Here is a 27194-nt window from a genome sequence, read left to right as displayed (position 1 = left end):
GCCCTTAGCATGCAGTACGTTTAACCAAACTTCTCGGTCAACTTCATTTATGGGGCTCGAAAGACCGTGGAGAAGCTCACTATCTAACCTCTAAAAATAATTAATGGTCATGCAACTTCGCATTGATTTCAAATTCATTATAACCGAAAACCTGTCCTGATGAAGGCGTGGTCACTTAAAGTCGTACCAGTCTTAAACTTCATATACATGTATGCTAATTCAGACATTTACCATACACACACTCATTATTTTCAAGGACCACCAAAAATGGAACAGTCTTCAAGGTTCAACAGTCTCACATCCACCAAACCAGTCCTCTTTCGAATCTGCTGTCATACAGAACTTTCCAATTCTAACTATTACATGTGCTAGTAATAGTACTTGTCCAGCACTCCTCCACCACCTCAAGTTAAAACCTCATTTTGGAATATTTAGGAGGATTACGAACCAAATAGGCCTACCGGTACTCTACAGTCTTCCAAAATTGGTATGACTGTAGTCACTATGAATATGACTGACAATGAAAGCGGACAAAATATACAGTTCCCCAGGTAGACAAAGAAACGTCCCTTCACTGCTATTATGTAAAAATGTGTAGAACAGGTGTCACATGCATATTCACCTTTCTACATAATAATAGCAGTGAAGGGATGTTCCTTTGTCTACCTGAGGAACTGTATATTTTATCCGCTTTCTTTGTCATGTTCATAGTGACTACATGTACAGAGATGCCAAGTTCAAAGATCAGCTGTGCGTGACATTTTCATGACTCTGCGCGCGAGAGAGTATAGTGTACGTTTCAAAATCGTGCGCATTCAGCATGCATGCGATATACGTACACGCACCCTGCGAGGAGCTAGCAGAGGCCTCGAGGCAGTCAGCTAGTACGTACTAGTCTAGCAATTGCTACCTTTTTTCTTTCTTTTTTTCCCCAGTCTGGCCCTGATGCGTGACAAAAATGGTTGCTATGTGTGACACCCTCGATGCGATACTGTCACGCATAATTTGACACGTAGCTCTGCTTGAGCTCTTTGAGGTGTACACAAATATTATTATGATAGTGTAATATTAAGCTAAACAGCTGCATGCACAGATTAAGGAGAAAGTGGAGTTCAAATTTATGTGAGAAATATAAACCTTTACATGTACATGTATTATCTTTCTAATTCTATTAATGAAGGTGAGTGTGGAAAATACCCTTTATAAAAATGTCTCCTAAAAGTAAAAAGAATTAATATGAACAGTCTTATATACATGCAGATCTACATGTACCCCGGCCCCCCCACTCAGAGGTCGGAAAGACCGTATGCGTGTTGCCAAAATGTCCGGTAAAGGGGTACTTTTCGTGTGACAAAGTCCGGCCCGAGAATTGTCAAAAAAGGGGTGTATTTGACTTTTCACCCGGAGATTTCTTTAAAAAGGGGGTGTTTTTCTCTTTGGACTCCTGAGAAATTATTCAGAATTTAGGGGGGTACATTGAGCATTTTTCCTGATTTAGGGGGGTCTCCAAGGCAGGAAAAGCCCATGAAAAGCCAGCGAAAGGGAGGTTCAGAAATGTTGGCAGTCGCCAGATAGGGGGTGCTTTCAAAAAGCATATATGCGTACCCTAAATAACACTGAGTGGGGGGGCCGGGACATGTACATATTCAGTATTTGACTGAAAGTTATTCAAGTATCTAGGCAAATTTCCAAGGAACAAACTTTCACTATAGTATCACGAACATGTGTCCAATCTAGCAATTTCTGCATGTACTGTGTTTTTCACTATATGGTAAACTTTCTGCTAGATTCCTCCTAATTGTGATGATTGATTAGTGAAAAATTCTTCCTGATGAGCGAATATCGGTACAAATAAAGAGAAGGTTGAGTTCTGGGAAGAGGTGAAAATTTTAATTTTTAATAATTAAAAAACAAAAATCAAATCCAAAGGGGGGGGGGGGGGTTTACACACATAAAAATACCAAAGGGGGGGGTTTAACCCCCAAACACCCCCCCCCCCCCCCCCCCCCTGTGTACGCGCCTGCTGTACCAGCATAAAACATGATTGGTAGTGGAGTCAAAGTGACCCCCTATCTGCTGACTTTAAATAATATTTTCAACATTGTAACCTCTTCTTGTCTAAAAACGGGTACGAAATGGGCTCTGAATATTGGCTCATATAAAAATTGATGAATAATACCGATTTTCACAGACTTTAATTGCCTATTTTAGTTGAAGGTTTCCCTTTGAAATTTTGACTCTTTTTCATTAAATTTCTTGCTCTTTGAAGTTTGAATAATAGAGACATGCGAACACTGAAATGTGCATGAATTTCGTGAACATCCTTGAAAATTACCATTTTTTCATAAAATATTAACTATCATGTCTACATGGAGTGATATCACCGTGCCTTTCGGCTTAAAAATGTAGGCATTAAAAAAAAAAAATCAAATAATTGTTATCATGTATATGGACATGTACATACATGTAGACGACTTTATTTGTAAAGTGTACCAATATTTGCTCTGCATGTTTATGTTAGTAGTTTCATTTTGTAATACTACATTGAAATATGAGCTTCAAATATTACTTACTGCTGTACACAAATTGTGTTTTTAATTTTAGGTGATCGTTACTTTTTAATATATTGTGAGTTCGCATGTTTTAATTTAATAAAGAGACTTGTAGTTCAGTCATGAAATAATAATGATAATAATGGCTTCTTATATAGCGCCAGGCGCGTACGCAGGATTTTTTCAAGGGGGGGGGGTTTAACATTTTCAAATCGGGCCAAAAAAATCGCAACGACTCAGCCAGCCGCTGAATAAGCAGGGGGGGGGGGTAAGAGGACACTTTTTTTGGGGTCTCGAAATTTGAAAATTTGACATTTACTTCGTCAGCCATTGGTATCATTTTTTTTTTTTTTTTTTTTTTATTAAAAAAAAAAAAATTACCAAAGGGGGGGGGGGTTTTCCTCCAAAATACACACATAAAAAATACCAAAGAGAGAGGGGTTCAACCCCCCTCTCCTGCGTACGCGGCTGTATAGCGCACATGTCCGCCACATCGTGACGCTCCTGGCGTTGCCCGATTATTACCCTGGCTTTAGCAAGGCGGCCATTACGGCGCTCTAGCATTTCAAGGAATTAATTCCTGCCAGGTACCCATTTCCATCACCTGGGTTGAGTGTGGCAAATGTAGATCAATGTCAAGGATATTACTTAGTGACATGGAAATGTCTCTGAATTTTGTCTCTGGAAGGCCTTAAGGGGTAGACAAAAACAACATGCCTGTGCCCCGAATGCTGCTTTTACACTTGTTTTATCTGTTTACTTTTGTTTTATCTCTTTACTTTTTTTTACACTTTTTATGAAATGTACTGTACATGTACATGTAGCTGACTTAGTTTGGGCTAGGATTAGACTTTGTTCTATGTCTTTCATCCAAGGGTTTTCAGTTTTGTTTTATACATAGTATACTGTGAATTTCAAATCGTCAAAATGAAAAGGAACTGACTCAAATCAATGGGAACATGTAGGCCTAATTTAGATGTAAAATTAATAGTCTAGCCTGGCCAGCCTGTTTGTCTGCATGTAGAGGTCTACATTTATTTGTCGGATGTGCATCTCTCTAGCGGTCCTTGTGAGTAATGATCCTCAATGTGAATTATGAATAGCGATCAATCGACCCTTAACTCACATTATGAATTGCGCCATTGCGGTCCTTATGAAGAACGGTCCTTGCCTTTATGAATAGTGATTAGTAACCCCCTATCGTTTTAAGAATAGCGGTCCTTATGATAGCGAGGTTACCCCGGTTTTTCAGATACATGTACATACAGTATTGGGAGATAGGATATGGCAATGAAAGAGGGCACATGCCATGCCTCATGGCTTGACACTAGCATAAACAAAGGTTGTGTTCTGGGGTACAGTGTATTATGAAAAATATTTTGTGAGTGCATTTTTCTCATTCTTTGTATTTCCATTTTGAATTTATGCAGTAGAAATGTCCACCTAAATGGATTGGCCTTCAGATCTATAGCCCTGTATTCAAAGTATTCATAGTACCCCAACTGTCATGCCACGTTCACAGAGACGCCAAGTTCAAAGATCGGCATTGCGTGACATTTTCATGATTCGGCACACGAGCGCATAACACACGTATAAGGTATAGCGTTTTTTCAAAATCTAGCGCGTGTCGTGCGTAAGAGCATTTTCAGACCCACGAAATGCGTGATGTCATGCATAATGCGTGATACTTGGTAGCTCTGCGTTCAAGGTCCCATGTAGGCATGTACCGTTACCCATTTCTGAGTACTGCATGTGATTTTCAACTTTTCCCTATTGCTCGCACATATGATTTCTTTCAATGTAAAGCCATGACTATAGTACTATAATCACATTTATCTGCAACTAATATATTTGATACAAATGTGAATGAAAGGGTAAGAGCAGCCAATCAATGATCCAAGCAACACAGGACATGCAGGCCTCATTGTATTGCATCCTGTTTTGATGGACATGGTACTACGTGTATATGTTCAGTAGACTCTACTGTAAAAAAAAAAGTATGTGTACATGTATAGTACATTGTATGTACATGTACATGTATACTGGGCCTATATTATACAAGTCATGTAGTTTTCTGTACACGTACATGTATAGGCCTTAATCTGTAGGGATTTTTTTAAATATCACTTTTGCATTTTCTTGGCACAGGAGGAGGTTTTAAATGTACAGTCAACTAACATATAATTTAGGGAAAATTTATTTTACCCTGTACACATGTACACAAGCAAATTTAGCATTGTGTGATGTACATGTATACATACAGTGTAAGGGCTGGTAGTGTGCACAGCTAAATGGGATTTAATAGTGATACGAACAAGATTCAAATTGGCAGCAATCCACTTCCTATTTTGGTCATACTGCAGGTCAGCTGATATTCTAATTTTGGTTTACCAAAAAAGAAATATGGTTTTAAACTTTTAACTGATTAATTTTGTTAATGACCGGTATTGTTGAATTTGTTTGCCTGTATTTGCACTTGTACATGTAGGCCTACAGTTAATCTGAAAAGGCATACCAGGGTAGACTTACTATATCATTTTGGAAAAAAAACTTAGTGACAATTTAGCAAAATAAGAATTGCATTGGCATGTATAGACCATTTTCGTAATGTTATCAAATAATGCACAAATCCTTGTTAATTAAGTGCCTTGTTTTAAACAATTATTTCATTCACCTGTTATGAACAATTGCATTTCAGTAGTCAGAATAGACCAGTTCACGGTTAACACATTACTGCAATGACCCCGAATATCCAGAGATCTTCCAAACATGAAGAGGTCCTACTTTGTACATTTTTAAAATAATCACTCCTACAGCGATGAAAGTGCTATATAAATTGCCTTTGTTTCCCCTTTTCAAAGAATACTTCCACTTGTGTATCATGGAGTGCACTGAATGTGCATGAATGCATAATGATTACATAACTTTCATGAGAACGTTTCCAGCATTTCGTCTCCGTGTATTTCAAAATTTGTTCTGCAATGACCTTTATCTGCTCATGCTCAGACTACAACCGTGAACTGGCTTATTGCATACATTAATTGTTGCTAGGTAGTTTGACAAACATTATGTCTTGTTCTACCTACATGTATACATGTAGATATAATTTAATGTAATGTATGCAATTTGCATTCTGACTATTGATATATAATTATTGTAACAGGTGAATGAAAGAATTGGGAATATGGCACTTAGCAAAGTTTTTAAATGCTTTAAATCTGATTACATTACAAAAATGGTCTATTACACATTAGACCAGTTTATGAAAGGAAATTAAATAACGAGCACATTCAAATCTTCTAATTTGATTATATCCGTTAGAATGTGACTGCTCATGATTGAATTTCTAAGTGATGTGTCACTCTGTGACAGTCATTACTGATGAGTTATACTGACAAGGCACTTAAATTATTAAGGAATATGTACTTTAGTGCTTTATTTCTTTGTTTTTGTTTTGTTTAGTTGGTTATCTGCGGTTTAGTATTTTGGGTCATACTGGAAGGGCACAGCACTGTTATACAATGCTTCAGCTGCACTCACTTCTACATGTAGGTCATATTGTAATCAACTGCAGAAAATCAATAAATGTAGCCTCAAATTGATCCAGCAACATCCATTCCCTAATAACCCAAACTGCAAACTAGATCTCATTCCTTACATGTACATTTGTACATGTAGCCTCACAGTTTTGATGAAGTAAAGCCCAGAGCAATTTTCGCCAAAGCTAGGATATGTCAGATTACCTCAATTTGCACATGTCGTTTTCCTTGTCATAATTTTAGAAAAGTGTCGTTATTCATGAGGACCGCTATTCATACAGTGTAGATACAAAATCGGGGTTGTTATTCATAGGGTTCCCTATTCATTTAAATATGAGAAAAGGGTCGCTATTCACCCTCTTCTCATATTATGAATATCGATCCTCATTTCGTGTTATGAATAGTGGTCCTCATAGTGACCCTGATATACATTATGAATAGCGCCCCTTCTTCATGTTCATGATTAGCGACCCCGATTTCGTATTATGAATAGAGGTCCTTATGAGTAATGACCCTCAATATGAATTCATGTACTTGCACAATGCCCTAGGGCATATCATAGTACATGTATCTTGTGTTGATTTGAGTGAAAAATAATGTGCTCAACTTTCACAGAAAATTTGGTTTCAGTGTACAAATGTTTTAGTTTGATTAAAGTCCAAAACGAAGTAGGAACTTGTTAATCAAGTTTCATTCCTATATCTTTCTGATTTCCTGGATCTGACTTGTTTACGTTTAGTCAAAACTACGGTGTACTGTATATGCCTCAGTTTTTTATGGTCAGATGACTTGTATAGATCTATACATGTACGTGCGCAGTACAATTAGAAATATTGATTACCATCTGGTTCATTCATTGGAAAGCTATTTTAATAATCTTATCTCTGATGATCGATCTCTCTTGTATGTGTATATATTATACTTCAGGAAGTCGAGGCTTATGGTTTTATTCATGTGTATATGGGGCATAGTTCAGCCTATAATAGAGCAGTCAATGTTTGTTTTTGATTTGAAACATATCTGCACATATTTGTTGATAAGATGAATGTGTACCTATACATGTGTATATAAACAGTTGTTGCTAATTTGTTACGCAGATATTAGGGGATTTTTTTTGCTGCAATTTTAAAGTGAGGAAAAATTTAATTTTTGATATAGTCCGACTTGTACTCTCACTGCCTCTCATAATCACAATGGTAAGATAATGCATGCATTGATGCAACAGTGTAATTTGTGTTTTAGTAATTAATGACATTAAAGATGAAGTTGAGTTCTGCATGGTCGTGCGATTGCATTGTGAAAGAAACGGTGTGGAACCGACCAGAAAAGGTTGATCATCTAGCATATAAGAATTTGTGTGTATTGCAAGGTTCTGGAATCATCAAAATGATAAGAAATGTGGCCAAGTCTTGGTAAAGTTACAAACACTTGTACAGAAAGATGTATATGGGACTACATGAACACGTGGCGTAAAAAGCCGGCCCCCCGATTTTTACGATGTTACATGCATATTTAGAATATGAAGGCATTTGAAGAGCCATGCTTTTCAGGGAACATGTCTTAACTAATGTTCTTCCACACTTGCATAATAGAATGAGTAATGCTCACAAATTATTTTTCACCTCTTCCCAGAACTCAACCTTCTCTTTAAGTCTTGAAAGTAAATGGCACAAATCAGTTCTAAATCATTTGCCCTGCAGTAAAAAAAGACACGTAAAAAAAGAAACGTCATACAGTACATTGCACAGAATCCCCCAATAGGTAAGGTACATGTGATTGTAGATCAAAAAGGATTCAAGTTTTATTTTTAAAAAAGGATTCGAGTTTCATTTTTTTAAAAAGGATTCGAGTTTCATTTTTAAAAAAAGGATTCGAGTTTCATTTTGAAAAAAAATGAAAAGAAGTGTGTGATCTTGTAATATTGGTTAACAAAGTTTTGCAAAATGGTGATGATTTTTTAATCCATTCTCTCGCTTTCTTTCTCTCTTTTTCTCTGCAGATAACATTACGTCTGTGGATGTGAAGTGACATAAATGAATGGAATAGATAAATAGACATATTTCTGTGTGGTAAGTATCATATTCACCTTTGACATTTAATCTTTAAAGGACATTTATTATTTATTTTTATTTTTATTTATTTTATTTTATTTTTTTTATTTTTTATTTTTTTTTTGGGGGGGGGGGGGGGTATCAGAATGAATTTAAACTCAAGCTGATTCTGTATTGTTTATCTTGCAGTAGAGGGGTTGGTGAAGAGCAGCAAAATAAGAATTTTTGCTGGAAATTACAATTTGTTAAAAAGCCCAACTCTCAATTTGTACATAATCATACATGTGTCAGGATACTCTGTTTGTATTGGTTTTCTTATCTTTCATTACTCATTAAACCTGTTGTATGTTTCAACGTTTAGCAGCAGATATCATTTATATATAATCTTGATTCTGTGAGAATTTTCCTTCTGTCATAACTCTATAGATTGCCTTTTTATTTATTTGTCTTTTAATAGTATAGTCCTTAGTTTGTGAACGAGATACATGTTTCTAGGATGGTCCCCAAGCAAAAATTTAAACATTTAAAATTGGAATGTGAAAGGAATATAAACTATAAAGGTTCCTTGAGGCCAGATTAAAGGCTCTAAGGTTCTAAGATGCACTCTGATGCAATCTAAACCATATTTGAAAGCACTTTCAAACACGTGTTAATACTTCATAAATAATTTAGGGTGAGAATGAAGTTATGAACCTGTACATTTGAAATTGAAACATTGAGTTAATTTTGAGACCTTTACTATCAAAATTCAAACATAGAGCTGATTCTCAATCCTGTATAATAAAAATTCCAACCTGTTGCTTTTACATGTTTAAACCCTGTGTGGACCTCCTTGTGTATTTAAAATGGTCTCTGTGTATTCATAACAGGAATAGTACATGTAGTTACTAAAAATGTGTCATTTAGAAACTGATCTTCTTATTTTTTGTCTGAGGGCAAATGCCAAATGAGGTCACCATTACATTTGAAATGTTCATGTACATGTAAAATCAGCACTCATGCTGTGTTATATAGTAAATATAAGCTTAGATTTTGGTAAAAAGTAAATACATTGTGCATGTAAATGTTTTGTTTGTGCATTGGATGTAACTTTAAAGTGCTATCAGTTTAAAATATTCAGAATATGATATGATCATGATGGCAGATTGTGTTTCCAATCTAAAGATGTTGATAAACATGGTTAAAGTTAATATCTTGCTTAGAACTGATCCTAATTAGGTTTGTTTGAGCTTATTTAAAATTATAGTATGATAATGTTCTCTCTCTCTTTCTTTCTCTGTTTTGAAGTATATCTGTTTTTTTAGCTTTGTTTCTTATTTAGTATTATACTTCCAAGTTTGGGAGCTACATGTATATTGTGCAATCTGTCCCATACGACATGTACTTTTTCCCCAAATATTCCATCCAAAAAATAGAAGAATTCCATGTAATGACCTTGGAATAATGGTGCTCTTTGGTATCGCTACCATTAATCACACATGTAGCAGGCCTGATAATTACCTGATTTAAATTGGTTGCCTGATTATTATATTTTTGATTTTTTTTTTCTTTTCTTTATTTCCCTTATTTTTCCAGACTTTTTCTGTATTTTTCCCCAATTTTCTTACTCAAAAGGGGGAAATGTTGTTAGATGCCATTCTTTTCCCCCTGAATCCTTTTTATTTTTATTTTTACTCAAGGGGGGGGGGGACTTTTTTTTCTTCAGTGGTCACTTTCACCCCTGTAATCACATCAAGAGATTTTTTTATTCATGGATGAAATACGCGGATAAGAGTCATAAATGTATGTTGTATATTATACATTACACATAATCATCCCTTTGTGTAAATGCTTTATTTATTTTATTTTTATGCAGTCCTCTGTGCAGCATGGTCTCTTGGAGAACATCAAACATCGGAAAACATCATGGAATCAATAAAGATCAAGAGCAATGCGAGGAAGTCAACCTACAGTGGGAGGCCGAATGCAGCCCACCAGGAGCAGCTGAGAATGAGACAAGCCTTAAAACTGAAGTCCAATGCCAACCGTGTCCCAGTGAAGTCATCACCAACAACATGGAAGAGCCCCGGATGGTCCCTGAGCGCAAGAGTGCGTCAAGGCACCAGGGACGAGCTTCTAACTCCAATGGTCGTCGCGAATGACAAGGAGAGCATTCCAGAAGCTGCAGCATTGAACAGTGACATGAGCAGCGGATCGGGGAATGTCGAAAATGGCGCCAGCAGTGAGAAGAAAAGTCCAGATCAGAGAAGCCTCTGGTCACTCTTTTCAGCTCCAAAAGAGAAGGTAGATGAAAACGCATCCCAGGTAGATTCCATCACAAATGGTTCTGGTAAAAGCGATGATGACCATCTTACACCTCAACGTGTCAAAAGAGCTCCATCACAAGATCCAAGGATTAGAAAGAGAGAGGAGTCTAAGGCAGAGCTCACCAAAAAGATCAGTCCAACTTCTTTCAATCTCTTGTCAAAAATGAAACCACTGAAAAGTGCTTCAAGGAACTTCTTTGCACATCTGGGGAAAAAGCCAGATGTTTCTGCTAGCCCGGAAGTTAGTGCGACTTCAGAACATGATAGAGTTACATTGGACTCTCAAAATGATGCAAGTAACGCTGCAACAGAGCATCGTGACAGCAGAGTAGGTAATAGGGCAACAGTTGTGTCAAGAAACAAAAACTTAAAAGACATCAGAAAAAAGAGCTCAAAGGAAGAGAATTATGAGCAAAATTGCAATATACTTCATCTGAGAGAGCAAGCAAGGATTTGCTCAAGTGCTAGAGATAAAAAGGAAAATTCTGTGACGGTAGAACATTCTAGGATGAAGGAAAGTGGTAGTAAAACAAGAAACAAAAGAGGAAAAAATGCACTTCCCGACACTGGGGAATTGGTCTCGACAAACCAAAATCAAGATAAAGACGCTTCATTAGCAGAGGATGCTACGAGTGGCACAGCCAGCCCTACAAAACTTGAGGAAGGACCCAGCAAGGACATAGCTATGCCTACTCTGACATTACCGGCAGAAATTGAGCATAAGCGATATCCAAGTAATGTGTCAAGTGAACTTGATGATAGCGAGTGTCTATTCATTGATGAGCAAGCCCATGCTGATTCTCCATCAGATAATGATGAAGACTCCAGTAAGGTACAGGATGAAGAGGAAAGTCATGTCCTACGTGTGTGGAGTCTGCAGTCAGAGGGAGAAAGAAACAGTGACTTCCAGGATGTTGACCTCAGCAGTTCATTCGGTGGGGATGCGAACTCTTCACTGGGTCTGGATGATAGTTTACCATCCGTAGGTAATGAATCTCTGAACAGCTTTGGTGTGTCCAAAACAGAGAGTGATGCGAGATTTGTTGAGAGACTCCATGAAGTTGAGAAATCAGGTGCTTTGTCAAAAAGCTGTAGTGAGAGAATCTTAGAGACAGCCAATGCCACTCTCAGGAATGCAGATACACGTATCCACAGGAGCAGGAGTTTAGAAGAAGGCCCTCCAAAGTTACAAGCTCAACCAAACACACATCATCTTCTACAGGAATTGGATAGCTTGTTAGAGTCCAGTACTTTTCAGAGTGACTCTCATTCAAACATGCAACATGAAGCGATCAAGCATTCAAACAGGAATCTTGAAGCAAGTCAGGATTCAAAGACGCTGGTTGAAGATAGTGAGCCCTCAAACATGCAGTATGATGAAATTCAAGGAACAAGTGGAACAGATTCCCTCAATCAAACTGAAGAATCTGGCCATAGCAATGCAACAGAGTCCGCCAGGAACATATTCAGTCTCTTTGGTAGTGCGAAAAAGCCATTGTCGCCTAAAAACATTGTAAAGCTTCAAATTGATACAGGTAACCCCTACAGCAGCTCATATCTTTCTGCTTCGTCAAAAGACTCGATAGTACTATCTGGAAGTTGCTCGGGCGAAAGGAACAAATCAACAAGGACAAAACATACTGAACTTAATACTGCCAACACTTTGTCAAATAACAACGCACCAGACACCGGGCTCCCAACTTTGTCTTTTCGTAATGAGTCGCACGATACACCAGGCATTTTTTTATCTGGTAACAATTCATCAGATCACGGTCTCCCTTCTTTGACAAATATAAAGTCACCAGGTACTAGTATTCCCAGCCTGACACCAGAAACGGGTACAGGAGATGGACAAGGGAGCAGGCAGAAAGACATACCTCCCCAGAACAGTCAACCTCCGGAACTGTGTCTGGAGGTGAATCCATCATCCCTTGGTGAGAGAGAGGCATCCTTGTCTTCTCCAATCTTCCCTGCACCGGACGAAGAAAATGTGGACAACGTACCATTCTTAGCATTTGAAACTAGGGATGATCTTGTATCATATTCCAAGGCAATGAAGCTGAAAATGCAGAGAAAGCCTACTCAAACAAACAAAGTTCCTTCCAAGAAATGTGTGTACCCTGCTGTGAAAAATGTTAAGATGAAAAAGAGAAGGAAGAACCCAATGGAGGCAAAGATAAAGGCTCTTGAACAGGATTTACTGTGGTCCATGGAAAGCAAGGGTCTTACAGAAATAGTCCATCCTGTTCTTAGTAGAAAAGGAGTTGCTCTGGATGCAGTCAAGAAAAATGATCTAGTTGTGAATGTGCGAAACGAAGAACTTGAAAGACTGTCATACAAAAAACCAAAGCATAAGAAAAAGCATAGGTCAAAGTCGGAAATTGGCCACACATCACATGCCAGAGGGCATGGCAGGCATTCAAATTTTGTTGGGCTTTCGAGACATAGACATTTCTCAAGTTTGCAAGTGAGGAAAAGTAGCATAGACAAAGACTGTAAAAAAGAGCATGCAGAGAAGCCCTCGGATACAGGGAAGGTTGTTGGACTGAAGCATGGACATTTTCCAGATTTGCAGAAGAGCATTAGCAAAGTGCAGAGCTCTGAGCAGTCAAAGAAAGAGACAGAGACGAAAAGAAGTGAGGCTAGACATCAAGAGTGGGCAGTTTGTCAAAAGGAATTGCATGCTCCATCGGAGAGACCATCTCTGAAATTGAAGCTTGTAACCAAAGCAAAGAGCACATCTCCCACAAAAGTTGAGCAGAGTCCTCTAGCCTTGTCCACTAAACCTAGGGAAAGCACAGTGCCTGTAAAGAGTCCTACTTCCCACATTCCAGTCAATGTTCAACAGCTACAATTACCATCATCCTCCGCTGTCACAAAAAGTACCGTACCACAGCCCAGTGCAAGGCTTCCGGTAGAGGAGAGTCTCCCCTTCAAACCTTTCGAAAAACCTGTCGCTTCAAAGAAATCTGCATTTGTGAGTGATGCGCTTGAAGATCTTCTGCAAGGAGTTGGCATGAACAATAAGATGAAGCCTCTCATCTCCCCTTCTACAATATCTGTGAGCAATGCCAAGGTAGTCTTCAAAGTACCAAGTAGACAGAGTCATTCTGTGAAGACGCTGGACATGGCACTCAAGAGACAAAAACCATTGAATGTTGCTTCTCCAAGCTACAGCAGCTTACTTCTCAAGGATTCTCATAATGAACACAGAGGTGAGAAAAAGAAGAAGAAAAAGAAGAAAAAGGAGAAACACAAAGATAAAAACAAGTATAGAATCAAGGACGGGTTTGTCTTTGGGACTGGACCTGATGACTTGGTTAGAAAACTACCCAAGCTTCCATTTACTAGCTATGGAAAATCATTTGCGAGACCTCTATTTGCGAGAGAGCGGCAAGATGTCAGCAAGGTTGGTGACAAGTCTCAAGGATTTCTTGACGTCAGAAATGTTCTTTCCTTGTCTGATAAAGCTACGGGTAAACGCCAATCTGATGAGGCCGAGGTGCAAGGCACTAAAAATATTAAGCAGGAGCCAGAAGAAAGTAATGAAGATCGACCATATGCTGATGAAAACCTACCATCCATCTTGAACATGAATCTCTCACCTAGTGGAAAAGATGGGGATCTTTTACAAGAAGAAAGTAACATTGCAAGCAAAGAATCCAAAAGTGAAGAAGGTCAGGCTCCGTCTGAGACTAAAGTTGGGGGGAAATGTAAGGAATACCAGGAATACTGTCGTCTTGGATGCATATGTAGCAATCTAGATGAAGCAAGACCGGTGCAAGAACTGAGTAATCATTGCCGCAAAGTGGATTGCATGTTCGATTGCATATGCAAGAAGTCTTCATCACAGTCCGTGACAGGTACAAGAATACGACGGCCTCCGACACATGCTCGTGATATGCTCTTTTATGATGAATCGTACAAGTTTTGGAGGGTTGGGGATCCCGAAAGTACCACAGGAGAAGTGAAGAAAATGCAATTGCTTGATCATCTCCCAGAGAGTGAGAAAAGGAATTTGGTCAGTAGTTGTGCTAGGACAAGGCATTTCGTCACTGATAAGCCAGATAAATGGATCAAATTGAAGAGGAAACGGCAAGGAGATGAAGCAGATCAGCAGGTGGAAAAGAAAAGAGCTGCTGTATCAAATGTTGCTCATCCCTTGGCTTCCGAGAGTTCAAAACCTCAATTAACCAATAGCAACCGTGATCTGCAACATGGAACTCAGCGTATTGTAAAGCAGCAAAAATCACATCACAGAAAAAAGGAGTTCATACCCTTGATATTTGCAGCCAAGGATAGGAAGAGGGGGCAAGTTTCAGATCAAGCCAGTGAAGCAGTTTATTCCAAGAGCAAAGTGAAGAACATCCCTTATGCTGAGATGACTGCACCACTCTCTCTTGCGTCTACGTCATCCCAAGGACAAGCACCTGAAGGATCAACATTCTTACCAGTATCAAAGCAATACTTGTTGAATGGCAATCTGATGAACATGGTCATGCTGCCAAATGGAAATAGGATATTGATACCAGCCAGTTGCCAACCAGCCACTTGCGAACCACTCTCTGTCACAACAGCTATGGAACAAAGCAAACCTTTTTGTGCTTCTGAGGCCAGACGCCCTGCACCGAAGGTGAAATGTGCACAATATGAAACATCAGCAATCCCTGTACAAGTAGCCCAACCGATCAAGAATACCTCAATGCAATCCTCTGTACAGAATGAAGATGGGCTAAAACTCCCAACTGCACAAATTGGCAGTTCAGTGTCCAGTGTGACTTCTGGACACCAGAGAGCAGTCTTGCCTGTACGGTTCGAACTGACATCATCTGGGATAGTACTTAAACCAGGGGTAGAAGCTCCAGCAACTGCAGCAGCTCCAGTCTCTTCAAAAGGGACAGAACCCAGTGTTCAGCTTAATGTGGCTCGGCAAGCACTTCAGAACTTGATTGAAAAGGAAATTTCAACAGCAGTACCAGCCAAGACTTGTCTAGTAAAACCGCGAGTTAAATCAAATACCTGTGTTCCATTGGCAACTTCTTCCAAGAAACATGATGCAGCTGCCAGTTTGCAGGAACAGGAGCATAGTGCCACAAAATCTGTCATCCAAGTTTGTTCACCCTCTGAATCTGCAAGCCATGAGGATAAAGAAGAAATCGATTCTGCAACCAGCAAGGCAATTCTGGTCCCTGGATCTAGCCCTGGGAAAGCATATGCTGCCTCCAATACACATGATAAATCACAATCCGTGTCTGACAGTGGGATGGAAACTTCTAAGAAATTGTCTTCCTCTCTACCAGGGTTTGATAAGTTGTCAGAGATTGTAAGACGAACTTCTGTTGATGATGATGATGGATTAAGTCCAGTAAAGAAACTAACCCGGAATGTTTCAGATTGGTTGCACAATCCAAAGATCCAGAAGCCATGGGAACTGCAAAATTACACAGGAGTGAAAGGTCCTTGGTTCACTACAGAAAATGAAGGTGTTAAGGTAGTTCTTCAGAGAAACAAAGATAAAAGATCCCCGTTTGGAAAAGGAGGCAAATCCCCGATTAAACCAACGCCACAGACAACTTCAAAAAGACCCTCAACATCACCATCACCAGTCCTGTCTCCCAGGAAATCTGCAAAGGGTGAAAAGACAGCTTTCCAAAACACAATGGACAATGATCCAGACTCTTGTGAAGGAAAAAGTTTGGCCAAAGATGAAGGAGAGGCATCTGAAAATGTTCATTTTGTTGCAATGGAGCATAATAAGAAAGCAGAAACACCTGTAAATGAGATCTTTCAAACATCAGAAGAGTCTGTTGAGGATAAAGCGGAGCCCTTCCAAGAGCTAATAACAAGAACTGAACATTTGAATAAAGAGAACCAGTATAATCTCTCTGAAACTATTGATCTTCTGTTAGACAGCAATGCCATTAGTATTGTCTCTACCTGTAATAGTCAGATCGATAATAAACCTGAGAAAGGAGCTTCCAAAACTCTTGTTGACACCTCTAACAATTCTGAAATAAATGAGAAGACAGATATTGGTGGACTAAGTGAACAACAAAGTAAATTAATATCTTCTGGGGGATCTGATCCACCTAAAGCTGTATCTCCTTCACCAGATGCTAATATTGATGATGAAATGGATGCAGAAGGAGAGATTGGCATTGCGGATGCAGAAGGAACTCTCGGTATTGAACACTTTGCAAGGTTTAGTGAAGAGGATGCTTACAGACCCTTGGATGTTGACGAGGAAGTGCCATGTTCCTTTGACTTGCCTGCAGACTGCAATGATGATGACAACTCCTCTGTTGCATCCCTGAAAATTTATGAAGGCATTACTAATGATATATCCAATGCCGACTTGGGGATGAGCACATCATTACCCAAGGACCATATTCAGGAAACTTCAGAAACCCCTGAAGCGAAAGGAGATACTCAGGAAAATCTACCATCGCCAGCAGCTAGCAAAGATAGGGTATGCACAGACTTGACTGACCCGACACAAAAGGACTCCCGAAGCTCAAAAGACGAGTCCAACTATGATGCAGGGATCCTTCTTCATACTGAAAACACACCAGAAGTTCCAGTTGTGGGAGAGTCATTAGACACCCTCATGTCAACTCCTGTCATACCTGAGCATGTGCCAGAGAATCAGCCATCATTGGCTGAGGATATTATCCAAACAGAAACCACCCCCATGAGAAACCCAACTGTTCATCCAAAGAAGTCACCAATTATGAACATCAAATTTGTAGCTACCAGTAACGAGAACTGCACTTCTCCAATATGTTCGTCTCCATCATCAGAAGTTCTTTCAGAGAACACACAAGATGGATCACCAACCCCAGTCAAAGACAATGATCCATCAGATGCCGGTCTGTCAGATACAGATAACTTCACTTCTCTAATATGTACGCCTCCAGTATGCCCATCACCCATATGTACGTCTCCATCGTCAGAAGTTCTTTCAGAGAACACACAAGATGGATCACCAACCCCAGTCAAAGACAATGATCTATCAGATGCCGGTCCGTCAGAAACAGATAACTTCACTTCTACGATATGTACGCCTCCAGTATGCCCATCACCCATATGCATGTCTCCATCGTCAGAAGTTCTTTCAGAGAACACTCAAGACAGATCACCAACCTTAATCCAAGACAGTGATCCATCAGATACAGAGGTAGATGTTGTCAACACAGACGATGATGATGAGGAGGTCGATGTTGAATCTGTTGTTGGCGTCACTCCAGCTTTCCAAAACTTAAACCCGTATTCCTCTCTCAGAAACATAACTTCAAGACTCTCAAGTAACCTGCGAAAGGAACAGGCGATGGACATGGAACAAACGAAGATCAAACCCAAGTCATCCAGTAACCTGCGAAAGGAACAGGCGATGGACATGGAACAAAAGAAGATCAAACCCAACTCATCCAGTAACCTGCGAAAGGAACAGGCGATGGACATGGAACAAAAGAAGATCAAACCCAACTCATCCAGTAACCCGCCATTTAAACTTTCAATTGGACATAGCTTTGGCTCTCCAACGCACATTAAAAAACATAAATCATCAAGTGTCTACCGTGCGCCCATGAAAATTAATTCGCAGGTATCAGCAATTGCTCCGGTCAAGCACAAGAAGAAAAAGTCCAAGAGAAAATCTCCAGTTTGCCCAGCGAAGCAGTGGGATTCTCCTCATTATCGGGTGGTTTACACCGAACAACCTTTAGTGGTGAGTTTACTGAATGCATTCAATTTTGTTTCCTTTCCTCTGAAAATGTTTTATTTAACAAGTTACAATGAATCAAATTATTTATTCAATCTTTTTTTTTAAATAAACAATATTGATAAGGATCAATGTGTTGGAAAGGATTGCATTATCTTCTTTTTTTCCTGAAAATTTAGATATTATTTTCTTCTATAATTATTTTCCCATGCACTCATACTTCATTAGTTCAGAGGTACATATTTGCATCCTAGAAAAAACAAAACCCCCCCCCCAAAAAAAAAATAAAAAATAAAAAATCATTGTGATTGACCAGCTGTATGAAATTATTCTTTTTAATTTATAATAAGTACAAGTAATGAGCTTTCAATTGATACATTGATCGAATTAATCCATACATGCTTCATTGAGCAACATTATTTTGAAAATATCATGTTCAAATTCTTTTGTACCAGACTTTGGTATTCTAACAGAAAAACACAAAAATCTCTTTTGCTTAAAATTGATTAGATGAAGCATGACTGTAGCAAGAGATAAACAGACCTGTTAATGTTAACATTTCAATTTCAAATTATCCATTTTAAAACCTGGCTTATAATCCCTAAAATAACAATAATAATTTTCCGTTTCCAATCCGTCTTCTGTCACCCACCGCTCTCTACTTTCGCTGTTACAACGAAATGTTTTGTGTTAACTCACCCAACCATTGAGTCCATTATTAGCTGCTAGGTCAGGAAACCTGAATTGCTTCTTAAATATACACTTATTTGGGCAGAAAGTAAGCATGTTTTCATTTTACTTGTTCACTGGCATACATCATTATTTTTTAATGCATAAGGTGTCATAGGTGCGAGAAAGTATTGAATTTTTATATATGATTTTTTTTTATTTATTTTTTTTAAAATACTATAATTACTTTTTTTAAATGATTTTGTAGCACCAATTTCCATTATTTTGATTCAATCATGTGTGAATTATCAATGATAAGTAGTGCATCAAATGAAAGAAGAGAAACTGAGCTTTTAATACACATGAATTATCCTGTCAGTATCAATGAAATTAATAATGATACAAAATTTCTGCGCTGTACTCCAGCTACCGTTTTTCTAGGACACCCTGTTTAGTATTTGCAGTCAAATTGCGTAAACAGTTTACTTATGTGATAATAATATGTTTGTGTTAATATTGTGATTGAGAAACATATTTATAATGTCTTTGTCTTTTAGATACAGGAAGAGAAGGAGGAGGAGGAGGAGGTTAATGAACGAATGGTAAGTAAGTTATAAGATTGTGATATACAGTTAATTCTGCATAACTAAAAGTCGCACATGTCAAATTCCCCCAAAGTCAAATCAATTTTTTGAACAAACTATGCAAAACGTGTGTTATTTACACTTTTTAAAGGGATCCGGTCACTTTGTCTCAGATTCTGAAACAAAATTCTGGATTTAGCTCATGCTGCAATGATAATTATAAACCTTTTGGTCAGTCAGAAACCCTATGACTTTTACAAGCCGATCGCCTGTCTGATTATGAAGATATTTATGATTGGAATTACAAGTTTTGAAAACCGTTTGCCAAATGGTTTTCATAACACTACAGTCTATTGGGGAAAACCGGTCACTCAAAGATTTTTACTTTTTTGAGGCACTTCTTGATAATTTTGAAGTGCAATCTTTTAAGGACTTCAATATTACACCATATCACAGACACTGATAACAAGTAGGGCCGTGTATCTCAGATTTGACATTGTTACACGATCCCTTTAAGTTGAATATTGCATTTGTAATTCAAACTATTTTGTTAAGTCCCAACAGATTTGACTTCTGCAGAGTTAACTTTAGCCCACCCCAGAATTTAATTTTTTAATTGATGGCCAGATAGTAGCATGAAAGAAATTAATATGCACATATACTGAAGCTTTCCATCTCACTCTCTTTAGAATATGTGACAAAAATCGGTAGGAACGGAAAAAAATTGCAACCAAATATCTTTGACCGGAAAGAAAATGCACCAAAGTAAACCAAAAACAAAAATCCCATTCTGTGGGCATAGATTAGGGTAGGTGAGTTGGGAATAAGTTGTGAGATGAATGCTTACAAAATACGGTAATGCACAGAGTAGGTCAAAGTTGAAGGGTCAAATAATAGATTGTTATTTATGTTAAACTGCTTGCCCTTGAATGCCTGCATGGATTTTTCAACAAATAATGTGTTCAGTGGACATGGGAGTAGTAATTGACATATTTTATTCATATGAAAAGCTTACATGTCCCTCTGTTCAGCCTACACCCAATAACATTTAGTTATTCAGAGATAAACGGCTGAGAGAAATTAATAATCAAAACAATGAAAGAAAAAAGTTGGCAGTCATTATCCAGAGAAATTTCTGTATTGTTCATCTTACCGGTCCTTGGGACAAAATTAACTATAAAGGTTTCAAAGAAAAAATTGCCACAGAGATATTTCTACAAAACGTTAAATGACACTTTGCATTGACAATAATAAAGATAAGAAACTGGAGATGCATTTTTAAGGGAAAAAATTAACCTGTACACAATGTTATAATAATGTGGATGGCATGAAAACTCTACAATGTGATCTTAAAATAACATTCTAAACATAACAGGAAATAATTCTTTCTTTGAATTGTCGTGCATTAAACTGGCACATTTTTTTTTTATTTCACTGTCTGGCATTTGTATGCAGCGTTTGTGTTTATTTCATTTGTTATTGTTTTGGGTATTTTACAGAATGTGAACATAGTGATTCCTCATTTCATTTATGATTTTTTTTTTTTTCTTCAGAATTATGAAAAATGTCCTATGCGTATAATATTACTGCATGCACTAAAGACAATTTGATATTTGATTGAAATGTAGATATTTGTGAGTACCTCATTTAGACCCATTTTATATCATCCATGTCTCGAATGTGGATTAAATTGGATTTCTATGACTCCTATTTTAACAGAGCAATCACAACCATTTGGAGCGCCTACGAAGGGAGGAACTTCGGAAGACATTCCTTGGGCTCAGCGACGCCGTTCGTGGATCAAAAGAGCATGAAGTATCAGCTGAGCATGGATTAGCCCACAAGAGAGTTCCCCCTAAGATTCATATCTTGAAGCAGGTACTTTATACAACAGCAACAACTAAACAACTACAACACTACCAAAATATTAACTGCGACAGCTACAACCTTAACAACATCAGCAATAATAATAATAATAATAATTATCCCCTCGCTGACAAAGTCGGAGGGGATATATAGTTTATAGCTGCCATTTCCTTACGTTCGTAACATATCTGGTTTCCATTCAATAACTTTAGTAATGATTGATGGATTTTAATGAAACTTGATATAAAGGTACGTGGTATCAAAACACAGCCTAAGTTCCATTTTCGAGTATGTAGGTCCAAGAAGGTCATAGCTCATTAAATACGCGAGCTAATCCAGTTTCCATTCAACAACTTTAGTAACGTTGACGGATTTAATGAAATTTGATATGAAGATACATGGTATCAAAACACAGCCACATCTCATTAAAAATGTGAAAATACCTAATTATTTATGCAAAAAGTTAAACAAACTGCAATTTGTAGTACTTGCTGGAAGAGTCTAACACTCATTCCTTGATCAAACTAATCATTCTAATCTGATGATCTTTTTTCTTTCTGTTCCAGGCTGTTGCAGAGATTAAGAAACTGACAATTATCGAGAAAGAACTACTGATGGAAAAAGAACTTTTCCAGAAACAGCAGAGACGACTTGTCTATGTCCATAGCAACCTCCTTCGTGAGTACTTTTATTCGTGGAAGAAAAAAAAAAATTATAAAAGATCTTTGACTTCTGCAAAACTACTTACAAAATGTACCAATATACCAATTGTCATATTGTGTTGTTTCATAGTTTGCTGAAGACATGTAGTTAAACTGTCAATTTAGGAAATCTTTAAGGAACAATCTTCTTGAAATTTCGTAGATGCTCCAAGTTTATCTCTTTTATTTTAAATCCACTTGGATTAAACTCATACTACTGGTTACTATATATTTTATGCCTCCACTACAATTACGTTTTGGAGTTGTCTGTCTGTACGTCCCGTTCTCGTGATCGTGTCATCTCAAGAACCAATTGATGGATTCCCGTCAAACTTATGTCATGGACGTTTCTTGCAGAGCCAATGAACTGATTAGATTTTGGAGTCATGAGGTCAAAGTTCAAAAGTCATGGGGCTCATTATGTATGCAAAAATAGCTTGTGATCGCATTGTCATTAGAACCGACAGATGGATTACCTTCAAACTCAAGACATGTATGTATCTTGCAGAGCCAATGAACTGATGAGAGATTAGGGTCACAAGGTCAAAGGTTATAGGGCTCATGTATGCAAAATAGCTTGTGAACGCATTATTAGAAGCGACAGATTTATTACTATCTAACTCAGGACATGTATCTTGCGGAGCCATATGAAAAATAGCTTGTAATCACGATATTCTGAGAACCTGCTAATGGATTACAATCAAACTTCTCAAAAAATTGCATCTGTTTTGGTTTGTAAAATCGCTCTGTGGCGGAGGCATCATTTTTGACTGCACGCAGTCAATGATCCATCTAGTTGTTCTTGAGTTAAGTTGGCAAAATGGACTGACTTTCTTTTTTTCCTTTTTTTAATTAACTAAACCTTGACCACCAGGGCTAAGCTCTTTAATTGTTTGTGAACGACATGTAGAGTTTAAAGAACATTTGAATAGGCTGACTAATAATAGACAGGCTCTGCAACCATATAATTTTTTGATCCGGAACACTTTGAGTGGTTAGGGTGATAACTTAGGCTTCTACCAACCTGAATAATTTTCTGAATAAGCTTTTATTTTTGCGAGGGTTTTATATTTCGCGAATTGCATATTATCGCAAATTTATCAATACATGAAAATATTGGCATCTCATCTTTCTAGAGCGCGAAAATACCAGCATAAAATTACGTGCATGCGTCCTCTCGATCGCTAGCCACTTAACTGCATTGGTCTTATGTTCGTAATGCAATGCTGTCACCTCCTGCCCTGCACGTTCCTTCTCTCCCCACGCCTATATTGCACAGATTGCAGGACGCACGCACATTACCTTCGAAAAGTACCATGGGCTGCCTAAACTTGTGTGTGTACTTAAGTGACCGAGTCTGTGTGTGTTTTGGTTGGCGTGAGAAAATTTGTGAATACTTCATACCCATTCATTAATTTTTATGTTTGCTATTCGCAAGCTTTCATCAACTCCTGAGGATTTTGTCAGGGCAAATGATTCTCACACAGTTTCTTGCTGTTTGGTGCCTCAAGATCATTTGAGTGAGGATACGCGATAGTGAATAGCCAGAGTTTTTGTCACCTTCATGTATCTTGGCTCCATTGATATCAAGGCAGCAGACAGCAGGAAACTGGGTGAAGAATTAGTTGGCTTCAGAAATTCCACAGGAGTGGATGAAAGCTCGCCTGCATACTATATGTTAAGCCTAAGTTACTTGTCTTGTCATTTTCTATTCTTAGTGTAATTATGACGAATATCACTACTCCATATAACCAGTAGAAAGTTTAAATTCATATCGTGAATGATATAATAGTTTATAACCATTACTTCATAATAATTTCAGACATATTCCTATTTTTTCGGCAAATGACTTGATTGTAGATTACAAACTTACGTTTTTTCAATGATAGGGCAGTTCACAACTGTATGGGATGAATCAGTTCAAATAAATTTATACTTTTTTTTTTCCCTCAGATCATGCAAGGTGTAATGGACAGATCATCTTTCCTGAAGGCTCCAGACTTGCTGAATCGATGGACAGGATAAGGGCTGGTCTGAGCAAACGCAATCCGGCTGTTCCTCCAGAAAGCAAGCATATCCAAGATTCTTCAACAGATCTGCAAGGCAAGGGCAGGGTGAGAAAAGCCCCGAAGAACTGGGAGCAGACACTTGGTAGTCACATCACAAAGAAGGATTCCAGTGCAGAGAGGAGTGGTAATCCTTCCCTTGTCTTCAAGAAGAAAAAAAGCAAACACATTTCTGCTACATCTTTTGGAAGCAAGGATATTCAAGATTCCTCAGCAGACTTGACATGCATGGGCAAGGAGAGAAAAGCTTCAAAGACTTTTGAGCAGTTTCTTGACAGTCGCATCAGAAAGAAGGATTCCAGTATAGAGAGAAGTAGCGACGCTTACGCTGACTTCAAGAAGAAAAAGAGCAAGAAGAAAAGTCACAACCGTCACTCGGAAAAGACATCAAGTAGCTCTCTAAAGACAGCCTTTGGTCCTTATCCCACATCCAAAGATCCACCAGGGTTCAATAAGTATCTGAATTTTATGCCTCTAACAAAGAAAGACCTCAAGGCATCCCTCAGTAAATCACAGAAAGAAGATCAGGAAAGTAGCATAGACTTATCGGTGCCCTCTGGTTCCGGACCGTTGTCACATGGCAGATATGGTGTTTACAGCGGCAAGGGGGATCACGACAGCTCTTCCAATGAAGAGGAATCTTTACCGATTGATTGCTACGTGTCCAGCAGTGATGAGCCATGGGAGGACGATGAGGGTGAGGAAGACTATGGGATGGATTACGATGAAGAGCCATACAGCGATGACGGCTTCATTCCTGAGAGTGAGGATGAGGACACTGCCAACGACAAGAGGTTGGAGAAGAGCGGAGCTTTTGGTTCTGATGGCGACAAGAAAAAGGGGAGTCTGAACAGGACATTGTTACCATCAACATTGATCTCGATGATTTTGAGCAAGAAAATGTAGAGAGCAGGAGCGATTCAGAATCAAGCGCAGAGTTCACAGGTATGAAGAGAGTAATGCCAAAGGTCAAACAAATGTCTCACAGAAAAGAAAAAAGTTATGCAGAGAGTGCAGATTCCGATGACGATGTGTTAGTCATAGCAGAAGAGGCCGGTAGCACCAATGATAAGCTGAAAAAGAAGGAGAATGAAAGAGGGACATTAAAGAGTCTGGACGGTAGAACTGTGTTGGAAGGACGTGGCAGCCAAAATGTAGCCAAGAAACAATCCAAAACGGACAGGGGGGCCAAGAAGGTTAGTTCCATTCCTTCAGTGTCTCAGTGCACGCTAGTCAGTAAAACAAGCCAAGACTCTTCTCAAAGTACTCAACCTATCGAACCTCAAAGGGAAGGATCGGGTGTAAAACAAAACAAAGCCCCTTTGGTGAATGTTATAGATGAAATTATGAACAGGTTGACAGGGGGTACTCTAAGCAGTGGTAACAGTTCGGCAGGAGAGAACACTGATGAAGCCCTGGGGCCTAGTAGAGTTGGATTTGATGTCTCAGCTTCTAATTCAGATGTTAGAGAGAAAGGACCAGAGAAGTTACTCAACAAATCATCCACTTCAGCTGTACTAGTAACAGACAGCATCCAGAGTAAAGACAGGCAGAGTTCAGCAGTATCCTTGAAACCCGAGGGAGATGTTTCTAGTTCTGGCAACCTAATTTCCACAGCAGTTGGACTTGCATCCAACAGCATCCACCGTAAAGAAAACTATGTTTCAGAAACGTCCTTGAAGCACAGTGATGACGAACATCCCAGTGGTGTCACCTTGCATGACTCTGATTCTAGTTCTGCTGATGATGTCGATAATCAAGAAAGTACATCTGCCCTGACAGCCACTGCTGCAAACAGCATTCAACATGAAGAAGGGTCGGATACAGGTCTATACCTGAAGCAGAAAGAACATGCTCAAGCAAGAGGTGTCATGTTAGATGATTCTGAGGATAGTTCCGTTGATGAAGTGGATGGTCAACAAAGCACAAGAGCCTCAACAGCCATGTCATTGAATGATAGCTATCATGAAAAGGAGAACAGTTCACCCGTGGGAGAAGAAGAAAGTGTAGCCTCCACCTCACACTCTAAATTTACAGCAAGTGTATCAAATGACTTGCAACGTGCAGAAGAGAAGAATTCAGCAGTGACCTTGCAGAAGAAAACCGGTGGATTGCAGATGACGGGTGCCCTGGCTGCTCTGATATCAAGAGCAAAAACCAGAGTCGAAAACGACGATTCGATTGATTCATCTGATGACAGTGAAAGTGAAGAGGAGGAGGAAGATGAAGACAGTGATGATGGCAGTAAAAACGAAGAGAGCAGTGATGAAGAGGAGATGGAAGTGGAGAAAGAAGAATATAATGTTGCAGAGTATGGCAGCGGTAGCAATGACTCTGAGAGCAAGCAGCAAGATATCACTGACAGCAACAAAGATGATCAATTACATGCCTCAGAAGAGAGAGACCAAAGTGGTAAGAAGCCTGAAGGCAGTTCAGTGGACCAAAAGATTCCTGAATCATTTAACTCTGCTGTGAGGAACAACGAGGAAATGGAGCATCGAAAAGACACCTCTGCTGATGAGGCTGCTAAGGATCCTTTATTTGTTGTTGAGGAGAAGGATCAGGGAACTTCGAAGCAAGATCAAAGTTCAATTGGTGATGGCTCCACTGGTCCACCCTTCTTTGCAAAGGCTTTTGAAGGAGAAAAAGAGATTCCAGATGGCTTTTCTGTCGGGGAAGATGTGACCGATGACGATGCAGCTTGTCTATCCTATGCTGCGATGGGGAACGACGAAGACCATGACGAGGCACTCTTCGATGCAGGAGACCCGTCCCCGCCTTCCAGCCCCATCTCCTTGGACATGAACATCGCCTCTGACGATGATATCGAAGACACTGCGGATGAAGACCCCTGTGCCCCCGGTCTCCAACCCCCAAGAACGTCATCCATTGCTGGAACCTCCACCGATGAAACAAAATCAAGACCACAAGAGATGTCCTCCAGAGCTGAACCCTCTTCATTGTCCCTGCAGGATTCGACCCTGGATGAAGCCATTTCATTCCTGGATATTGAGAAAAACTCTGACGGTACTTTGAATGTTCTCCTCAAAGGGGACTATGATGATGAGAAACTAGATGAACTGTTTGAAAAACCTGGGGTCATGGATTATATAATGACAGCAGCTGCCAAGAAACCCTGA

The 27194-nt window shown here is 38.9% G+C and overlaps 2 protein-coding genes across 2 annotated transcripts in view; both read left to right on the top strand.

Annotated features, from left to right (window-relative positions):
* The window catches only part of LOC757118, a 26249-nt gene extending 1168 nt beyond the window's left edge, over positions 1–25081 (top strand). The window contains exons 2-7 of the mRNA XM_030980206.1: positions 8091–8160; positions 9998–18174; positions 19395–19439; positions 21141–21299; positions 21854–21965; positions 23942–25081. Coding sequence (XP_030836066.1) covers positions 10048–18174; positions 19395–19439; positions 21141–21299; positions 21854–21965; positions 23942–24960 — 9462 coding nt within the window. The 5' untranslated portion in view covers positions 8091–8160; positions 9998–10047 and the 3' untranslated portion in view covers positions 24961–25081. The remainder of the gene's footprint in view (positions 1–8090; positions 8161–9997; positions 18175–19394; positions 19440–21140; positions 21300–21853; positions 21966–23941) is intronic.
* On the top strand, positions 25014–27194 carry LOC115922120 (protein starmaker-like). Its single transcript, XM_030980205.1, has one exon. The coding sequence runs from the start codon at positions 25014–25016 to the stop codon at positions 27192–27194; it is 2181 nt and encodes a 726-aa protein (XP_030836065.1).

This window comes from Strongylocentrotus purpuratus, unplaced genomic scaffold, assembly GCF_000002235.5.
Source record: "Strongylocentrotus purpuratus isolate Spur 01 unplaced genomic scaffold, Spur_5.0 spur5_scaffold_11, whole genome shotgun sequence".
NCBI lineage: Eukaryota > Metazoa > Echinodermata > Echinoidea > Camarodonta > Strongylocentrotidae > Strongylocentrotus > Strongylocentrotus purpuratus.
The sequence above is the reverse complement of the archived record's forward strand: the minus strand, read 5'-3'. Positions and strand labels throughout refer to the sequence as shown.

Excerpts from the sequence above, each read along its gene's own strand:
- LOC115922120 (XM_030980205.1), top strand. The coding sequence starts at position 25,014 with ATGCCAAAGGTCAAACAAATGTCTCACAGAAAAGAAAAAAGTTATGCA.